Source organism: Nerophis ophidion, linkage group LG12, assembly GCF_033978795.1.
Source record: "Nerophis ophidion isolate RoL-2023_Sa linkage group LG12, RoL_Noph_v1.0, whole genome shotgun sequence".
Lineage (NCBI taxonomy): Eukaryota > Metazoa > Chordata > Actinopteri > Syngnathiformes > Syngnathidae > Nerophis > Nerophis ophidion.
In genome coordinates this window covers 8,384,790-8,404,903 of record NC_084622.1, presented here as the reverse complement: position 1 = coordinate 8,404,903, position 20,114 = coordinate 8,384,790, and the positions used below count along the sequence as shown (strand labels likewise).

At 40.4% G+C, this 20,114-nt stretch overlaps 1 protein-coding gene across 9 annotated transcripts in view; it reads left to right on the top strand.

Annotated features, from left to right (window-relative positions):
• frmd4a (FERM domain containing 4A) overlaps nt 1–20,114 on the top strand; it is a 295,342-nt gene that overhangs the window by 243,881 nt on the left and 31,347 nt on the right. For all 9 annotated transcript variants that reach the window (XM_061916779.1, XM_061916777.1, XM_061916775.1 and 6 more), the window contains exons 6-11: nt 795–851; nt 1,322–1,344; nt 8,626–8,709; nt 8,781–8,846; nt 8,932–8,989; nt 9,184–9,270. In XM_061916779.1, the coding sequence (XP_061772763.1) occupies nt 795–851; nt 1,322–1,344; nt 8,626–8,709; nt 8,781–8,846; nt 8,932–8,989; nt 9,184–9,270 (375 nt within the window). The remainder of the gene's footprint in view (nt 1–794; nt 852–1,321; nt 1,345–8,625; nt 8,710–8,780; nt 8,847–8,931; nt 8,990–9,183; nt 9,271–20,114) is intronic.

Genomic DNA, 20,114 nt, shown 5'->3' with positions numbered 1-20,114 from the left:
ATTATTTGCAAAAAAAAAATTAATTTAATCAGTTTGAATATCAAATATCTTGTCTTTGTAGTGCATTCAATTGAATATAGGTTGAAAAGCATTTGCAAATAATTGTATTCCGTTTATATTTACATCTAACACAATTTCCCAACTCATATGGAAACGGGGTTTGTATATTGTTCATATCCCCAGTGAGACAGACCCTTTTTAGAAGCATCACTACCACACGTACACATTCATTTGTGATATACAGACCCAAACCTTATGTTTTGCAGTGTTTGAATGGGGGGACACGGTGGGTGGTACACTTGGGGTCCATCTCGTGTTTCATCCCGGCTGTCTGATCCCACCAAAGCAATTAAAAGGTGGATTGTAAAGAGAACATTCCTGGCATTCTTGATCCACTATTCACTTCTCGACCACCCATCCACATTTATACACACAGAACTGTGTAAAACCACAGGAAACGAACAACTGCATAAAGAATGCATATGCATATCAATAATAAGTTATTAATAAAAAATATCTAGAGATTTTGTGTCTTCCCTGCCGCTAAATCCCCTCCCCCAAGCCGCTCCCTAATCTTCAAGCTCCATCCACATCCCACACAAGAGGTCATGAAATCAGAGACAGCTAAACAGAAGAGCGCTTGTAGGCAGATGAAAAGAATTACCAACCAGTCTCGGGGCAACGCATGAACATCAGAGAACATTTCCACGTTCCACGCCCCATGTTGGCACAGTGTCTGATTTCCCCAACACGGTCCTTCACGTCCCACTCATGTCTCTCTTTCCCTCTCGTAGGAGCTCATTGAAGTGGACAGCGAAGTTGTCTTTGAGCTGGCGTCCTATATTCTCCAAGTAAGATGAAGTGCTCTCCCCCTCCCCACGCACACTTGATCCAAGGAAACAGTCATCCTCCATAAAGTAGCCACAAGTGTTTGATGCTAATTGACGAGGATCAAACCCCTTATTATGTAATGCCCTCACCTGACTGTCAGTGATCGTGTGAAGATGCTTCCAAGTTTAAATTCTAAACTGTCTTTGTTGGCTGCCATTTAAATTCCTAGCTGCCCACAGCTTCTTCTAATGTAACCCAGAAGCAGCTGGGTGACGCTTTTAGTTCACATAATCACAACATAGTGTGTATGCCTGCCCGTATGCAGGTACATATCAGGTATGGCCTTCCCTTTAAAGCTTTCAGAGATGACTGTTATCATGTTTCTCTGTGATTGCAGTGTAGAATTCTAGAGTTCACATTCACCAAGGAAATGTTGTATTGTGTGTTTGCTTGGTTTCTACTCATTCATAGAGCTGCTTTGTTTCCACAGGAGGCTAAGGGTGATTTCACCAGGTAAGATAACTTCCTGATTTATGATGTCCTATTAGGGCTGGGCGAAATGGCCTTTTATTAATATCTCGATATCTTTAGGCCATGTCACGATACACGATATATATCGCGATATTTTGCCTTAGCCTTGAATGAACACTTGATGCATATAATCATAGCAGCATGATGCCTCTATGTGTCCACATTAAACATTCTTGTTCATACTGTATCAATATATGCTCATTGTAAACTTTCATGTAGAAAGGGAAATCACAACTAAGTCAATTTACCAAAAGTGTATTTATTAAACAATTATTAAGCAGTGGCACAGACATTCATGTCATTTCCAAAACAAAAAGTGCAAGATTGTCAGAGACATTTTAAAACAAGCTATGAATGCACTTTTGTGCACTCATAGCGAAACAACACTAAATTAAAGTGCACTTTTTGTACCGAACGCCACTACAATAGTTTAAAACAAATAAAGTGCACTTTTGTACATGATGTCACACAGGATATTTCAATAAGTGTAAAATAAAAATGAGCTGCATAATAGAAAATCAAATAGTATATGTCCTTTGGACATTATCTCCTTCTGTTGTTGAATATTTTTTTCATACGGTGTTGATCTGGAAGTAGTTGCTTCGGCATTTTGTTGGTGTGGCACCGAACGGAGATGTTGACATGCGGAGTTTCAAGCGCTCCTTATTCTCTAGCGTAGGGGTCCCCAAACAACGAACACGGCCCGCCAGCGTCCAAAACCCGGCCCGCAGGAAGTCCCAAGTTAAAAATATAAATTAGTTATTTTATTTTTTATTTATTTTTGTTTTAATCTGTCCTTTGTAATCCATTTTACTCTTGTTACTCTTAGTGTCTCCTAGCCGCTCAGGCAAATCCTCCATCCATCCATTTTCTACCGCGTATTCCCTTTTGGGGTCACGGTGTGCGCTGGGGCCTATCTCAGCTACAATCAGGCGGAAGGTGGGGTACATCCTGGACAAGTCGCTACCTCATCGCAGGGTCAACACAGATAGACAACATTCACACTCACATTCACAGGCAAATCATATTGTCGAAAAATTTATTTTTCCATCGATAAAACTTGACATTATCAGCGGCAAATGCTCGCTCTTTCAGTCAATAAGTGCGCGAGGATTTTATATTTATATATATATATATATATATATATATATATATATATATATATGAGATCGACAGGCGGATCGGTGCGGCGTCTTCAGTAATGCGGACGTTGTACCGATCCGTTGTGGTGAAGAAGGAGCTGAGCCGGAAGGCAAAGCTCTCAATTTACCGGTCGATCTACGTTCCCATCCTCACCTATGGTCATGAGCTTTGGATCATGACCGAAAGGATAAGATCACGGGTACAAGCGGCCGAAATGAGTTTCCTCCGCCGTGTGGCGGGGCTCTCCCTTAGAGATAGGGTGAGAAGCTCTGCCATCCGGGAGGAGCTCAAAGTAAAGCCGCTGCTCCTTCACATCGAGAGGAGCCAGATGAGGTGGTTCGGGCATCTGGTCAGGATGCCACCCGAACGCCTCCCTAGGGAGGTGTTTAGGGCACGTCCAACCGGTAGGAGGCCACGGGGAAGACCCAGGACACGTTGGGAAGACTATGTCTCCCGGCTGGCCTGGGAACGCCTCGGGATCCCCCGGGAAGAGCTTGACGAAGTGGATGGGGAGAGGGAAGTCTGGGTTTCCCTGCTTAGGCTGTTGCCCCCGCGACCCGACCTCGGATAAGCGGAAGATGATGAATGGATGGATGGATGGATATATATATATATATATATATATATATATATACACACACTATGAAAACAGTACCACTTTTTATATTTTCCTTTGTTTGTTTTGTATTGTAGCAACATTGTGGTTAATGTTTTGGAAACTTGCGTATGCGTGTACATGTGTGTGTATGTATATATATGTATGTATGTATGTATGTATATATATATATATATATATATATATATATATATATATATATATAAATATATATATATACTGTGTGTGTATATATATATATATATATATATATATATATATATACATATATATACATACACACATGTCAAATTGTTCTAACCCAATGCGGCCCCCGAGTCAAAAAGTTTGGGGACCCCTGCTCGAGCGGGCGACTTTTCAAATGATGCTACATTTTTTTGCCGCATTCTTGTTCAACATCTTCCCGCTTGAAGCCAAACCACCACCAGACGATGGACCCCGTGCTGTTTTTCTTGGGAATTAATTCTTCCTTCATTTGTTACCAGATTCGTACCTTCTCTCTCTCATATTACCACCCGCAGTGCATCACAGCTAACATTAAAATGCCGTTGCCTGTCTTCTCCACAAGAGCGTGTCACCTTGCACACGTGATATATTCAAGAAGGTGCACTTGTTTTAAGTGTCTGTGAGAAGGAGAGACCGGAAAGAGTGTGATGCCCGCAGCTAAAAGTAATTGCGTGAGAACGTATACTCGAATATCACCATATAGTAATTTTCTATATCGCACAGAGACAAACCCGCGATATAACGGGTTTATCGATATATCGCCCAGCCCTATGTCCTATGCTGATTATGATCATTGAACAATTTCAACTCCCTTTTCCACAAACACTGTGAAGTCATCATTAAAATAATTAATTACAGCATATGCAATGAAAAAGTCATAAATAATAAATGGCCATTACAGTTATTGTTTTATTAGTGACAATATAGTGAACTCTTCCCATTAGAGTGGAAAACACACTAACATTGGACATGCTTTAGCCCAGTGGTCACCAACGCGGTGCCCACGGGCACCAGGTAGTCCGTAAGGACCAGATGAGTAGCCCGCTGGCCTGTTCTAAAAATAGCTCAAATAGCAGCACTTACCAGTGAACTGCATCTATTTTTTTAATTTTATTTATTTACTAGCAAGCTGGTCTTGCTTTGCTCGACATTTTTAATTCTAAGAGAGACAAAACTCAAATAGAATTTGAAAATCCAAGAAAATATTTTAAAGACTTGGTCTTCACTTGTTTAAATAAATGCATTTATTTGTTTTACTTTGCTTCTTATAACTTTCAGAAAGATATTTTAAAAAAAATCCAACCTTAAAAATTATTTTAGGATTTTCAAACAAATATACCTTTTTACCTTTTAAATTCCTTCCTCTTCTTTCCTGACAATTTAAATCAATGTTAAAGTATTTTTTGTTGTTTTTGTAAAGAATGATAAATACATTTTAAGTTAATTCTTTATTTTAGCTTCTGTTTTTTCGATGAAGAATATTTGAGAAATATTTCTTCAAACTTATTATGATTAAAATAAAATAAAAATATTCTGGCAAATCTATAAAATCTGTAGAATCAAATTTAAATCTTATTTCAAAGTCTTTTGAATGTCTTTTAAAATTTTTGTTCTGGAAAATCTAGAAGAAATAATGATTTGTCTTTGTTAGAAATAAAGCTTGGTCCAATTTGTCATATATTCTAACAAAGGGCAGATTGGATTTTAACCTATTTAAAACATGTCATCAAAAATATATATTTATTGTGAGAAATCATTAAGATGATCAGTGTTTCCACAAAGATAAATATCATTAATTATTAATAATAACATAGAGTTACAGGTAAATTGAGCAAATTGGCTATTTCTGGCAATTTATTTAAGTGTGTATCAAACTGGTAGCCCTTCGCATTAATCATTACCCAAGAAGTAGCTCTTGCTTTCAAAAAGGTTGGTGACCCCTGCTTTAGCCAATCCCGGTCAATATGTGGAATGAAGATGAATGTAGGTCCCACACAGTCAATCTAGAAGGGGGAACTTTGTTGTTTTCCATGATGCCTAACACGTTGTTCTTCCGTCACATATCTGTGATGTGTGACGTATTGCTAGCCTCAACCTCTTTTCTTGGAGCAACAAATCCTGACACGCTTGGGGCGGAATGTAACGAACTCCAGTGACATTCCTTTTACCCTCCTCCCTACTTTTTTCCTTGCCCTCTCCGTCATACACACCCTAAAAGCCGCAGAGCCCCCCCCCCCCCCCCTCTTAAAGCCATATGTGGCTTTTCCCAGTAACTCTACCCTACGAACCGTTTACTCTTTCAATTAATGATACGGTATGTTATGTGCGATGCGTTTCAGACAATGATTGACAAGTTACATTAAAGAACATCAAGTGGTTACAGTTGCCCAATTCAAAGTGTCTAAAAAGGAGCAGGAAGAAGCAGAGTTGATCTAATCCTATGTATTACTGATAATTCCCACATATCATATTTTGCATGTTGACAATATTTTGTTTGCTTACACTTTGTCATTTAAAAGAAAGAAAATTAATTTAAGAAAAAAGAAGATTTGTAAAGTATGGATAAATATAGAAATGTAATTTAAAAAATGAATTGTTAATTAACAGGCAACAAAAGAGAATATGAATGTTTTATCTCTTGAAACACTGCACTAGAATAAAAGGATGATTTAAAAAACATTTAGTCAAATATATCAGATAACATTGGTGCAAACGTGTAATCAACAACAGCTGTAACCATCAAAATTCTTGAAAGTGCTCGACTATGACCTTGAAAATGTGCATTTAGAAGGTGATAAAATAGTCATGTGCCAGCTCTTCGTTAGCCATCAACAGTTCACACATTAAAGAACAGCCGTGCAGACTTGCTGGGAGCTCTTTAAGCTCTTGAACGGCCGTGTTCCAAGGGCTTCCCCCAATTCTCTGGGGCTTGGAAGACAGACTCCTGGATTAGATCAAGGTTTCATGACCTCTTGCCAACGGCGGTCTGAAAGCGGCGTCTCGGACCAAGTTTCTTTGGCTCTCTTTGTGTCTTTTCCTCTTCCGTGTCTGCTCCTTTTCCTTTTTAATCTATGTAAAATACGCTTTGTTATTTCTTTGTTACTTGATTCTTCCTCGTCTCCAACTGCCTGCATGTTGAACTCTTCAGTCTCCGTAACAAAGAGCTGTCATTCGAACTTGAGTTAAAGTAGTGCGTCCAAATGTACAAACCCCGTTTCCATATGAGTTGGGAAATTGTGTTGGATGTAAATATAAAGGGAATACAATGATTTGAAAATCCTTTTGAACCAATATTCAATTGAATGCACTACAACAGGGGTGGGCATCCCAAAATGTTGAAAGAGCCATATTGGACCAAAAATAGAAAAACAAATCTGTCTGGAGCCGCAAAAAATTAAAAGCCATATTACATACGGATAGTCCGCCTTCCGCCCGATTGTAGCTGAGATAGGCGCCAGCGCCCCCCGCGACCCCAAAAGGGAATAAGCGGTAGAAAATGGATAGTGTGTCATGAAATATAAATTGAATTATGAGGACTTAAAGGAAACTAAATGAGCTCAAATATACCAACAAATGAGGCATAATGATGCAATATGTACATACAGCTAGCCTAAATAGCATGTTAGCATCGATTAGCTTGCAGTCATGCAGTGACCAAATATGTCTGATTAGCACACTCCACACAAGTCAATAACATCAACAAAACTCACCTTTGTGCATACATGTGCAACGTTATAAGTTTGGTGGACAAATTGAGGCAGAAAAAGAAGTGGCATAAAAAACTTCCTAGAAAGTCGGAGAAAGTTATGCATGTAAACAAACTAGGGTGAGTTCAAGGACCGCCAAAATTAGTAGGACAAAACGTCGCTCGCCAAATACTCGAATCAGTGAAGCATGTTTAATATAAACAGTGCGCTTTATAGCAATTAGGGAGGTTTGTGTCATGTTTGTCCTACAGAAACCAAATTAAAACAAAAAAATATGTTTTTTCCCCTCATCATTTCCATTTTTCATATATTTTTGAAAAAGCTCCACAGAGCCATTAGGGCGGTGCTAAAGAGCCGCATGCGGCTCTGGAGCCGCAGGTTGCCGACCCCTGCACTACAAAGACAAGATATTTGATGTTCAAACTCATAAACTTGTATTTTTTTTTTTGCAAATATTAATTAACTTAGAATGGCAACACGTGCCAAAATAGTTTGGAAAAGGCATGTTCATCACTGTGTTACATCACATTTTCTTTTAACAACACTCAATAAAAGTTTGGGAACTGAGGAAACTAGTTGTTGAAGCTTTGAAAGTGGACTTATTTCCCATTCTTGTTTTATGTAGAGCTTCAGTCGTTCAACAGTCGTATTTTACACTTCATAATGCGCCACACATTTTCGATGGGAGACAGGTCTGGACTGCAGGCGGGCCAGGAAAGTACCCGCACTCTTTATTTATGAAGCCACGCTGTTGTAACACGTGCTGAATGTGGCTTGGCATTGTATTGCTGAAATAAGCAGGGGCGTCCATGAAAAAGACGGCGCTTGGATGGCAGCATATGTTGTTCCAAAACCTGTATGTACCTTTCAGTATTAATTGTTTCTTCACAGATGTGTAAGTTACCCATGCCTTGGGCACTAATGCACCCCCATACCATCACAGATGCTGGCTTTTGAACTTTGCGTCGATAACAGTCTGGATGGTTCGCTTCCCCTTTGGTCCGGATTTGAAATGTAGACTCGTCAGACCACAGAACACTTTTCCACTTTGCATCAGTCCATCTGAACCTTTTGATGATATTATGGACTGTAGATGTTGAAATCCCTAAACTGTTTGCAATTGCACTTTGAGAGATGTTTTTTTAAACTGTTTGACTATTTGCTCACGCAGTTGTGGACAAAGGGGTGTACCTTACCCCATCCTTTCTTGTGAAAGAGTGAGGTTTTTTTGGGAAGCTGTTTTTATACCCAATCATGGCACCCACCTGTTCCCAATTAGCCTGCACACCTGTGGAATGTTCCAAATAAGTGTTTGATGAGCATTTCTCAACTTTATCAGTATTTATTGCCACCTTTCCCAACTTCTTTGTCACGTGTTGCTGGTATCAAAACTAAAGTTAATGATCATTTGCAAAAAAATAAATAAAATGTTTATCAGTTTGAACATCAACTACGTTGTCTTTGTAGCATATTCAACTAAATATGGGTTGAAAATGATTTGCAAATCATTGTATTCCGTTTATATTTACATCCAACACAATTTCCCAACTCATATATGAAAACGGGGTTTGTATGTAAAATACGCTTTATTATTTCTTTGTTACTTGATTCTTCCTCGTCTCCAACTGCCTGCATGTTGAACTCTTCAGTCTCCATAACAAAGAGCTGTCATTCGAACTTGATTTAAAGTAGTGCTTCCAAATGTAACAGACTTACTTAAAATCTTTTTGAACCATCCTGTGGATCTAACACTAATGTCGTTCAACCTAACCGAGCCCTGTTCCTTCCTAGTAATGATGCAACCAGGTCTGACCTGAAAAAGCTGCCTGCTCTGCCCACCCAGGCCCTAAAGGAGCACCCATCCCTTGCCTACTGGTGAGCGACCAACCACATATCTTCATGGCCCTCTTCTCTCACCTACCTAATCATACCTTCCTCTCTCCCAGTGAGGAGCGGGTCATAGAACACTACAAGAAGCTCAGTGGACAGTCCAGAGGGCAGGCCATTGTAAAGTGAGCCTCGACGTGTCTCCATCACTTTGGACGATGACGGTATTCTGCGAAAGTCTCACACGTGTTGTCTGTCTCCTCCTCACAGCTATATGAGCATTGTCGAGTCCCTGCCCACATATGGAGTACATTACTACGCCGTAAAGGTACAATTTTACTACTCTTCCTTCTTTTTCCCCCCACTTTTCACCACATATGTTGTTTTTCATGCTGGATTTGCAAGTAGGCAGCTTGGGTCTTTGGGAGTCAAGGACATTTGCTGGCATTATTTCTGGTGATGTCAACCCCTCCCCATGCTCACATGTGATGTTTTATATTGTATATATGTATTTTGTTGTAGGATAAGCAGGGGATCCCTTGGTGGCTGGGCCTGAGCTATAAAGGCATTTTTCAGTATGACCATCAGGACAGAGTCAAGCCCAGGAAGGTGAGATGACTGTCAAAGCCACAGCTTCAAAAAGTGTTTAAAGTGTGCAACATTAATTATTAGAGATGTCCGATAATGGCTTTTATCGACATTCCGATATTGTCCAACTCTTAATTACATATTCCGATATCAACCGATACCAATGTATACAGTCGTGGAATTATCACATTATTATGCCTAATTTTGTTGTGATGCATTAAACAATGTCAAAAGGTTTTACAAAATAAATCAACTCAAGTTATGGAAAAAAATGCCAACATGGCACTGCCATATTTATTATTGAAGTCACAAAGGAATTTGGGACATGCTCTCCCTGAGAGAGCATGAGGAGGTTGAGGTGGGCGGAGTTGGGGGGTTGTATATTGTAGCGTCCCGGAAGAGTTAGTGCTGCAAGGGGTACTGGGTATTTGTTCTGTTGTGTTTATGTTGTGTTACGGTGCAGATGTTCTCCTGAAACGTGTTGATCATTCTTGTTTGGTGTGGGTTCACAGTGTGACGCATATTTGTAACAGTGTTAAAGTTGTTTGTAAGGCCACCCTCAGTGTGACCTGTATGGCTGTTGACCAAGTATGCGAAATTTGTGAGTCTCCCAGGAAAACCGGGAGGGTTGGCAGGTATCACTGGGAGACGCAACTGCTCCCTACTTTTCCCTACGTCTGTGTACAACTCCGTACAGCGGCTTTTTAAAAAGTGATAAATTTTACTTTTTGAGGCCAATACCAATCCATCCATCCATCCATCCATCATCTTCCGCTTATCCGAGGTCGGGTCACGGGGGCAACAGCCTAAGCAGGGAAGCCCAGACTTCCCTATCTCCAGCCACTTCGTCTAGCTCTTCCCGGGGGATCCCGAGGCGTTCCCAGGCCAGCCGGGAGACATAGTCTTCCCAACGTGTCCTGGGTCTTCCCCGTGGCCTCCTACCAGCTGGACGTGCCCTAAACACATCCCTAGGGATGCGTTCGGGTGGCATCCTGACCAGATGCCCGAACCACTTCATCTGGCTCCTCTCGATGTGGAGGAGCAGCGGCTTTACGTTGAGTTCCTTCCGGATGGCAGAGCTTCTCACCCTATCTCTAAGGGAGAGCCCCGCCACCTGGCGGAGGAAACTCATTTCCCCAATACCAATCATTTCCGATATTACATTTTAAAGCATTTATCAGCGGATATCGGCAGTCCGATATTATCAGACATCTCTATTAATCATCTTTTATTTCATATAGTGGTAACTAATAACAAAACACAAACATGACCAATTTAGCACTGTTTACACTTAGCCTTTACCACAAAACACACTAAACGAACCGCCTCTTTACTCTCATCCAGTAGCAAAGATGTTTACGTTTTCAAATGTACAATAACCATCATATTATCTCCTTTACTTTAATATCAACACAATACATACTCATACTATATATGTATTTAGTTTGGATGTCTTTGCAAATAGGAATTTGGGTCATTTTATTGTGTAGTACCCTCTCTTGACTCAATTGATCGATTGATTGAAACTTTTATTAGTAGCTTGCACAGTTCAGTACATATTACGTACAATTGACCACTAAATGGTAACACCCGAATAAGTTTTTCAACTTGTTTAAGTCAATAGTCACCACTGTGTTACTATTCCAACGGTGACTAAGACCATTGTGTTGGAGAACAACTCTGACAAATGCCAGTGTCTGGAGATGTTTAGCATCCGGCACACTTATTTCTTCAGTCACCTTTGGCTCCTAGTGGTTTATGGGGCCTTGATCACTGACGCTCTGACAGGGTGTTAATAGGTTTAACAGCATCTTTGCGTACTGAACGGCCACCAACACACTCTTAAGACCCCATGAAAATGTATATACTTCCACAAGAACTGGACTGAGCTAAGAACTTGCCATCCTGACTAATACATCCTGTCTACTGCTGCTTTCCTGTTTGCTGCCAGTAGTCATCAAGGCATGCTTTTATTACTGTGAGAAGCTAAGTCAGGTTGAAGCTGTAGTTTTAAGAGGTTAAAATGTGGTTGAAGTTAATTGTAGGTTCAAATGAAAATAGATGATTTCAAACCCTTAATGTTGTTTGGGTTCTTGCATATCACATATTATAGGTTGGCAGAGTGAATAAAGACAGTTTGTAGCTTTTTCTTCAAGAAAAAGTCAACAGGAAACTGGAGGGAGATGGGCTGTCAGCCAGCAAGGGAGAGCAGAAGCAGTATAGAGCATTCCTACATTGGTGACTTATCAAGCATTACAGTTACCATAGCAACAGCCAGTATGAGCTGCTGGTCGGTTAAGCCTCAGCGCTGACCTGCACATACCCCCTTCTTCCCTCACAACAATTTTCCCATAGGAAATCATGTTATAGTCGACCCTTGCCACATGAAGCTTCAAATAATGCAGCTTCACCACATTGCATCTTTTTTAAAGTATAATTTATATATGTTTGGGTCCTAAATTAAGCAATGCCAAGCATAAACATGGCGAAATAAACTAAAAATATCAATATCACTGTAGTATTGGTCACTATAGGAGACCAAACCATTCAAGGTGCTGTTCAGTATCGTGGCTACTGATTGACTCAGCCTCCTACAGCATTACTACATTGGATTCAAATAATCTCAAGGTTATTATTTCATGTCTGGAGGTCTCTCAAAATAACCTATTTGGAATATTTTTTTATGCCCTAGCTTTGAAAATATTTGATTTATAATTATTGATTTGCGTTTTTAAATAGGCACCAGCGCCCCCTGCAACCCCAAAGGGAATAAGCAGTAGAAAATGGATGGATGGATGGATGGATTTGCATTTTTTCATTATCATTATTATTATAATATAAAATTCAATTAAATATTCAAAAATAATACATTGAGTTGAATGATAAATGCAAATATAAATATGGAATAATTATTGAAATATACAAACCCCATTTCCATATGAGTTGGGAAATTGTATTAGATGTAAATATAAACGGAATACAATGATTTGCAAATCATTTTCAACCCATATTCAGTTGAATATGCTACAAAGACAACGTATTTGATTTTCACACTGATAAACTTTTTTTTTTGTGCAAATAGTCATTAACTTTTGAATTTGATGCCAGCAACACGTGACAAAGAAGTTGGGAAAGGTGGTAATAAATACTGATAAAGTTGAGGAATGCTCATCACACACTTATTTGGAACATCCAACAGGTGTGCAGGCTAATTGGGAACAGGTGAGGGCCATGATTGGGTATAAAAACAGCTTCCCAAAAAATGCTCAGTCTTTCACAAGAAAGGATGGGGCGATGTACACCCATTTGTTCACAACTGAACGTTTCTAAAAGTGCAATTGTGAGAAATTTGCGGATTTCAACATCTACGGTCCATAATATCATCAAAAGATTCACAGAATCTGGAGAAATCACTCCACGTAAGCGGCATGGCCAGAAACCAACATTGAATGACCGTGGCCTTCGATCCCTCAGACAGCTTTGTATCAAAAACCGACATCAATCTCTAAAGGATATGAGCTCAGGAAAACTTTTAGAAAACCACTATCACTAAATACAGTTCGTCGCTACATCTATAAGTGCAAGTTAAAGCTCTAATATGCAAAGCGAATGCCATTTATCAACAACATCCAGAAACGCCACCGGCTTCTCTGGGCCCGATATCATCTAAGATGGACTTATGCAAAGTAGAAAAGTGTTCTGTGGTCTGATGAGTCCACATTTGAAATTGTTTTTGGAAACTGTGGATGTCAGTGACCAAAGAGGAAGAGAACACCCCGACAGTTCTAGGCGCAAAGTTGAAAAGCCAGCATCTGTGATGGTATGGGGGTGCATTAGTGGCCAAGGCAGGGGTAACTTACACATCTGTGAAGGCCCCCATAATGCTGAAAGGTACAAACAGGTTTTGAGCAACATATGTTGCCATCCAAGCAACGTTATCATGGACGCCCCTGCTTATTTCAGCAAAACAATGCTAAGCCACATGTTACAACAGCGTGGCTTCGTAGTAAAAGAGTGCGGGTACTATGACTGGCCTTCCTGTAGTCCAGGCCGGTCTCCCATCGAAAATGTGTGGCACATTATGAAACGGTAAATACGATAGCGGAGACCCCGGACTGTTGAACGACTGAAGCTCTACATAGGGTTATATAAGTAAACATTGATTGATGATTGATTGATAAAACAAGAATGGGAAAAAATTCCACTTCCAAAGCTTCAACAATTAGTTTCTTCAGTTCCCAAACGTTTATTGAGTGTTGTTAAAAGAAAAGGTGATGTAACACAGTGGTGAACATGCCCTTTCCCAACTACTTTGGCACGTGTTGCAGCCATGAAATTCTAAGTTAATTATTATTTGCAAAAAAAAAAAAATGTTATGAGTTTGAACATCAAATATCTTGTCTTTGTAGTGCATTCAATTGAATATTTGCTGAAAAGGATTTGGAAATCATTGTATTCTGTTTATGTTTACATCTAACACATTTTCCCAACTCATATGGAAATGGAGTTTGTAATTTGCGGGAATTCATTTGTCGCGGTCATGTCCGGAAACAATTAAGAGCAGTAACGATACGGCTATAATTCAAAATATCAGTTCCAGGGTCAAACTGTTGCCATCATAAAATGAATATTCATTGTACAGTAGGGCTGGGTGATATGGCCTTTTATTAATATCTCGATATTTTTAGGCCATGTTGCGATACACCATATATATTTCGATATTTTGCCATAGCCCTGAATGAACACTTGATGCATATAATCACAGCAGTATGATGATTCTATGTGTCTACATTAAAACATTCTTGTTCACACTGCATTAATATATGCTCATTTTAAACTTTCATGCAAAGAGGGAAATCACATTTAAGTTAATTTTCCAAAACTGTATTTATTAAACAGTTATGGCACAAACATCCATCCATCCATCATCTTCCGCTTATCCGAGGTCGGGTTGCGGGGGCAACAGCCTAAGCAGGGAAACCCAGACTTCCCTCTCCCCAGCCACTTCGTCTAGCTCTTCCCGGGGGATCCCGAGGCGTTCCCAGGCCAGCCGGGAGACATAGTCTTCCCAACGTGTCCTGGGTCTTCCCCGTGGCCTCCTACCGGTTGGACGTGGCCTAAACACCTCCCTAGGGAGGCGTTCGGGTGGCATCCTGACCAGATGCCCGAACCACCTCATCTGGCTCCTCTCGATGTGAAGGAGCAGCGGCTTTACTTTGAGTTCCTCCCGGATGGCAGAGCTTCTCACCCTATCTCTAAGGGAGAGCCCCGCCACACGGCGGAGGAAACTCATTTCGGCCGCTTTTACCCGTGATCTTATCCTTTCGGTCATGACCCAAAGCTCATGACCATAGGTGAGGATGGGAACGTAGATCGACCGGTAAATTGAGAGCTTTGCCTTCCGGCTCAGCTCCTTCTTCACCACAACGGATCGGTACAACGTCCGCATTACTGAAGACGCCGCACCGATCCGCCTGTCGATCTCACGATCCACTCTTCCCTCACTCGTGAACAAGACTCCTAGGTACTTGAACTCCTCCACTTGGGGCATGGTCTCCTCCCCAACCCGGAGATGGCATTCCACCCTTTTCCGGGCGAGAACCATGGACTCGGACTTGGAGGTGCTGATTCTCATTCCGGTCGCTTCACACTCGGCTCCGAACCGATCCAGCAAGAGCTGAAGATCCCGGTCAGATGAAGCCATCAGGACCACATCATCTGCAAAAAGCAGAGACCTAATCCTGCGGTTACCAAACCGGAACCCCTCAACGCCTTGACTGCGCCTAGAAATTCTGTCCATAAAAGTTATGAACAGAATCGGTGACAAAGGACAGCCTTGGCGGAGTCCAACCCTCACTGGAAATGTGTTTGACTTACTGCCGGCAATGCGGACCAAGCTCTGGCACTGATCGTACAGGGAACGGACCGCCACAATAAGACAGTCCGATACCCCGTACTCTCTGAGCACTCCCCACAGGACTTCCGGGCGGCTCTCGTCCACCCCTGGGGCCTTGCCACCGAGGAGCTTTTTAACTACCTCAGCGACCTCAGCCCCAGAAATAGGAGAGTCCACCACAGATTCCCCAGGCACTGCTTCCTCATAGGAAGACGTGTTGGTGGGATTGAGGAGGTCTTCGAAGTATTCCTTCCACCTATCCACAACATCCGCAGTTGAGGTCAGCAGAACACCATCCGCACCATACTCGGTGTTGATAGTGCACTGCTTCCCCTTCCTGAGGCACAAACATTCATGTAATTTCCAAAACAAAGTGCAAGATTGTCAGAGACATTTTAAAACAAGCTATGAGTGCACTTTTGCGCATAATGTCACTAAGATGACATATCAAAACAACACTAAATTAAAGTGCACTTCTTGTACGGAATACCACTACAATAGTTTAAAACAAATAACGTGCACTTTTGTGCTTGATGTCACACAAGATATTTCAATAAGTTTCACAAAAGAATTAGCTGCATATCAAATATTATATGTCCTTCGCTATGTGGTAGGTTCCTGCGGATGTTATCTTTTTCTGTTGTTGACTATTTTTTTCATACGGCCTTGATCTGGAAATAGTTGCTTTGGCATTTTGTGGGTGTGGTACCGAACGGACATGCTGACATGAAGAGTTTCATGCACTCTTCATTGTCTAGCGCAGGGGTCGGGAACCTTTTCGGCTGAGAGAGCCATGGAAGCCAAATATTTTAAAATGTATCTCAGTGAGAGCCATATAAAAAATGTTAACACTGAATACAACTAAATGCGTGCAATTTTAAGACCAACATTTTTAGATCATAATAAGTCTCTTATTCTTTTTAATAACATTGATATTCTAAAAGTTAACCAATAATAAATATAATACCGTATTTTTCGGATTATAAGTCGCAGTGCGACATATACTCCGTAGCGATTTATGTGTAAAATTATTAACACATTACCGTAAAATATCAAATAATATTATTCATCTCATTCGCGGAAGAGACGAAGAAAATGTCTGCAATCGTCACACACGCGTCAGCAATCATCACACACACGTCAACCAATAAGGAGAGTCAGTGCAGAAGTCCATTGTGGGTCATGGGATGCTAAATGCTATATGCAATATGCTACTGCGGTAGCTATTAAAATGAATCATTTCAACGTTGGCGGTAATTTATAAAAACTGAGAAGGGCTGAACAAAAATGGCACTGAAAAGGAAATCATGTACTTCAGATTACAAGCTGGACGTAGTGAAATATGCTGCAGAAAATGACAAGAGGAAGCGGCGCATACCTTTGGAGTTAGCAGAGTTGTTTAGAAGCGACATCAATGAAGATTTCAACGGATTTATCGATTAGGAGTGACAGATTGTTTGGTAAACGAATAGCATGTTCTATATGTTATAGTGATTTGAATGATTCTTACCATAATTTGTTACGTTAACATACCAGGCACGTTCTCAGTTGGTTATTTATGCATCATATAACGTACACTTTACTATTCTTTATTTATTTTAAATTGCCTTTCAAATGTCTATTCTCGGTGTCGGATTTTATCAAATAAATTTCCCCCAAAAATGCGACGTATATTTGTTTTTTTACTTCTTTATTATGCATTTTCGGCCGGTGCGGCGTATACTCCGGAGCGATTTATTATCCGAAAAATACGGTACTTATTACCATTAATGCGACATCTTGAACAGATGCGATAGAAAACGGATGGTTGGATTAAAATGCATGAGAATGTTTTATAATTTGAACGTTATTTTTAGCACTGTGATTACCAGCAGAATTATTAATTACTTATCATGTTAAGCAATGTCAGCTAAGATTTATCTGACAGCCAGATGCAGTCATCAAAAGAGCCGCATCTGGTCTAGCGGGTGACTTTTCAAATAATGCTACAAATTTTCAGTAGATAATACTTTTTGTAGCAACGCTTTTGGCGCAAAATCGTTTGACATCTTCCCGCTTGAAGCCAAACCACCGCCAGACGATGGAGCCCGTACTGTTTTTCTTGGGATTTAATTTTTCCTTCATTTGTTACCAGATTGGCACCTTCTCTCTCTCGTATTACCACCGTTAGCATCACAGCTAACGTTACCTATGTCGCTACCTGTCTGCTCCGCGGGAGCGTGTGACGTTGCACACGTGACGTATGTAAGAAGGTGCGCTTGTTTTAAGTCTCTGTGAGAAGGAGAGACAAGAAAGAGTGAGAAACGCATGCAGTGTAATGCCCGAAGCTAAAAGCAACTGCGTGAGAATGTATACTCGAATATCACGATATAGTCATTTTCTAGATCGCCCAGCCCTATTGTACGGGCAATATTTTTAGTACCATTTTGGTAACGTCACTGTCATACAAGTATAAAAAGAAAGTCAACATTTAAGTTAATGTCAAACGTCTGTATAAGTTTTGATAATCATTTGATGATCATTTAAATGTAAAAGAAATATGTTTTTTTAATAGAAAAAACTAACTAGTAGAAACATATACACCAGTAACAATTTGTTGTGGAATCATCAGCCTGGGCATCCTCAGCATGCACGTTTCATTGTACTCTGAAGACCTTGACTCTGAAGACCACACTGACTAAATTACGCTGAACAAATTTTGTATTTAGGCTGAGAAAAGAAGCTGTGTGGGTGTCAAGTGTTCTTTTGCTGTGAAATATTCTCTAGTAGAGAAAGGTGTTTCCCATTAGCCGGTCCCACACCAGTAAACACAGATTCGCCCTGACATCACATGTTTGCTACTTCTCTCAAAAGGCTGATTTAGTTATACGTATACGAGATGTTTTGGGCCCAATTTACTGTCTTTTCCCACAGTTCGACTAAAGTGTGTTTTAAATTATCATTAATAAGCTACTAGGGGACTGTAGTTGTGCTGTGTAATAGGCTCATGGTGGGTTTAATTACTTTAATTTTATGGTTGTTATTTGGGAATGTTAAACTACTTCACTGCCTTAGTTTACCGCAGACCACGCATAATACACACGGCACAAAAGATTCCGATGCATCATGTAGGGTGTTTCAACTCGGGCTGGGCGATATGGCCTTCTATTAATATCTCGATATTTTGCCTAAGCCTTGATGACGATTCTATGTGTCTACGTTAAAACATTCTTGTTCATACTTAATTAATATATGCTCATTTTAAACTTTCATGCAGAGAGGGAAATTACAAATAAGTCAATTTACCAAAACTGTTTTTAATAAACAGTTATTAAGCAATAGGACAAACATTCATGTAATTTCAAAACAAAAAGTGCAAGAGTGTCAGAGGTGTTTTAAAACAAGCTATGAGTGCACTTTTGTGCACGATGTCACTAAGATGACATGTCAAAACAACAGTAAATTAAAGTGTACTTTTTGTACAGAACGCCACTATAATAGTTTAAAACAAATAAAGTACACTTTCGTGCATGATGTCACACAAGATATTTCAATAAGTGTCAAATAAAAATTAGCTGCCTATTTGGAAATCAAATGATTTATGTCCTTCGCAATGTGGTAGGTTCCAGCGGACGTTATCTCCTTCTGTTGTTGACTAATTTTTTCATACAGTGTTGATCTGGGAATAGTTGCTTCAGCATTTTGTTAGTGTGGCACCGAACAGAGATATTGACATGAGGAGTTTCAAGCACTCTTCATTCTCTAGCGGGTGACTTTTCAAATGATGCTACAAATTAGCAATAGGTGCTACTTTTTGTAGCAACGCTTTTGCCGCATACTTGTTCGACATATTCCCGCTTGAAGCCAATGCTCTTTTTCTTAGGAATTAATTCTTCCTTCATTTGTCACCAGATTCACACCTTCTTTCTCTCGTATTACCACTCGCACCACTCCGCTAGCATCACAGCTAATGTTACCCATGCTGCTACCTCCCTGCTCAGCGAGGACGTACGATGCAACAGTATGTGACGTATGTAAGAAGGTGCGCTTGTTTTAAGTCTCTGTGAGAAGGAGAGACAAGAAAGAGTGAGAAACGCATCTAATGTAATGCCCACAGCTAAAAGCAACGTCTACTCGAATATCACGATATAGTCATTTTCTATATCGCAGAGACAAACCCACGATATATCGATATATCGCCCAGCCCTAGTTTGGACACATTAATTCGGACAGTTCTGTTGAGGGACTGACATAAGGCTAACACAGCGTATGATTTCATTTTCTGCAGAACATCTGGAGTACCCACCCACTCGCTTGAGCCGCTCACATAAGAGCCGGTTCTTTTTTTTTTTTTTCCAGATACAGAATGTCATCCCTCCAAAATGGCACAGTCCTATACAAACAACAGGAAGAGTAAATGGGCTTTGCCTTGATGAATATGGTTTACACGCCCAAACCCCCTTGCCGCCCCTCACCACATGGAGTCTAGTTCTATAAAGGAAAATACTCCGCCCTGCTGCAGCCCAGGCTATTTAAAAACTATTCTTTTTCTAATCTCAATTTGACTGAAGAAAAGAGCTCTATCAGATCTGACCTTTTCAGCTCCAACAATATTATGTCACACACGTGGTTTTACGTTCAGGATACGAGCATAATGAATAATTACCGGTCACAGCCACTGCATGTACGCGTTTGTTCCATTATGTGTACACTTCAGTTTGTTGGGTTAAAGGATTTATAGCATGCATGTGCACAACTCCCAGTCTTCAAAGACGGAGTTTGGCTAACTTTAAGAACGCATCTGTCAGCACAAACTGCAAATATCTCGTGCCTGAACACAATTATAAATGTCTCTTATCTCCATAACTATTTACGGAACACATGCACACACACACACACAGTCCCTCACTATCGTCCCAGCTGCTATATTTAGCACCATGCTACATTAGCGCTTCACACTCCATTGAGAGTGCTCGCCGCAGCAAGATTT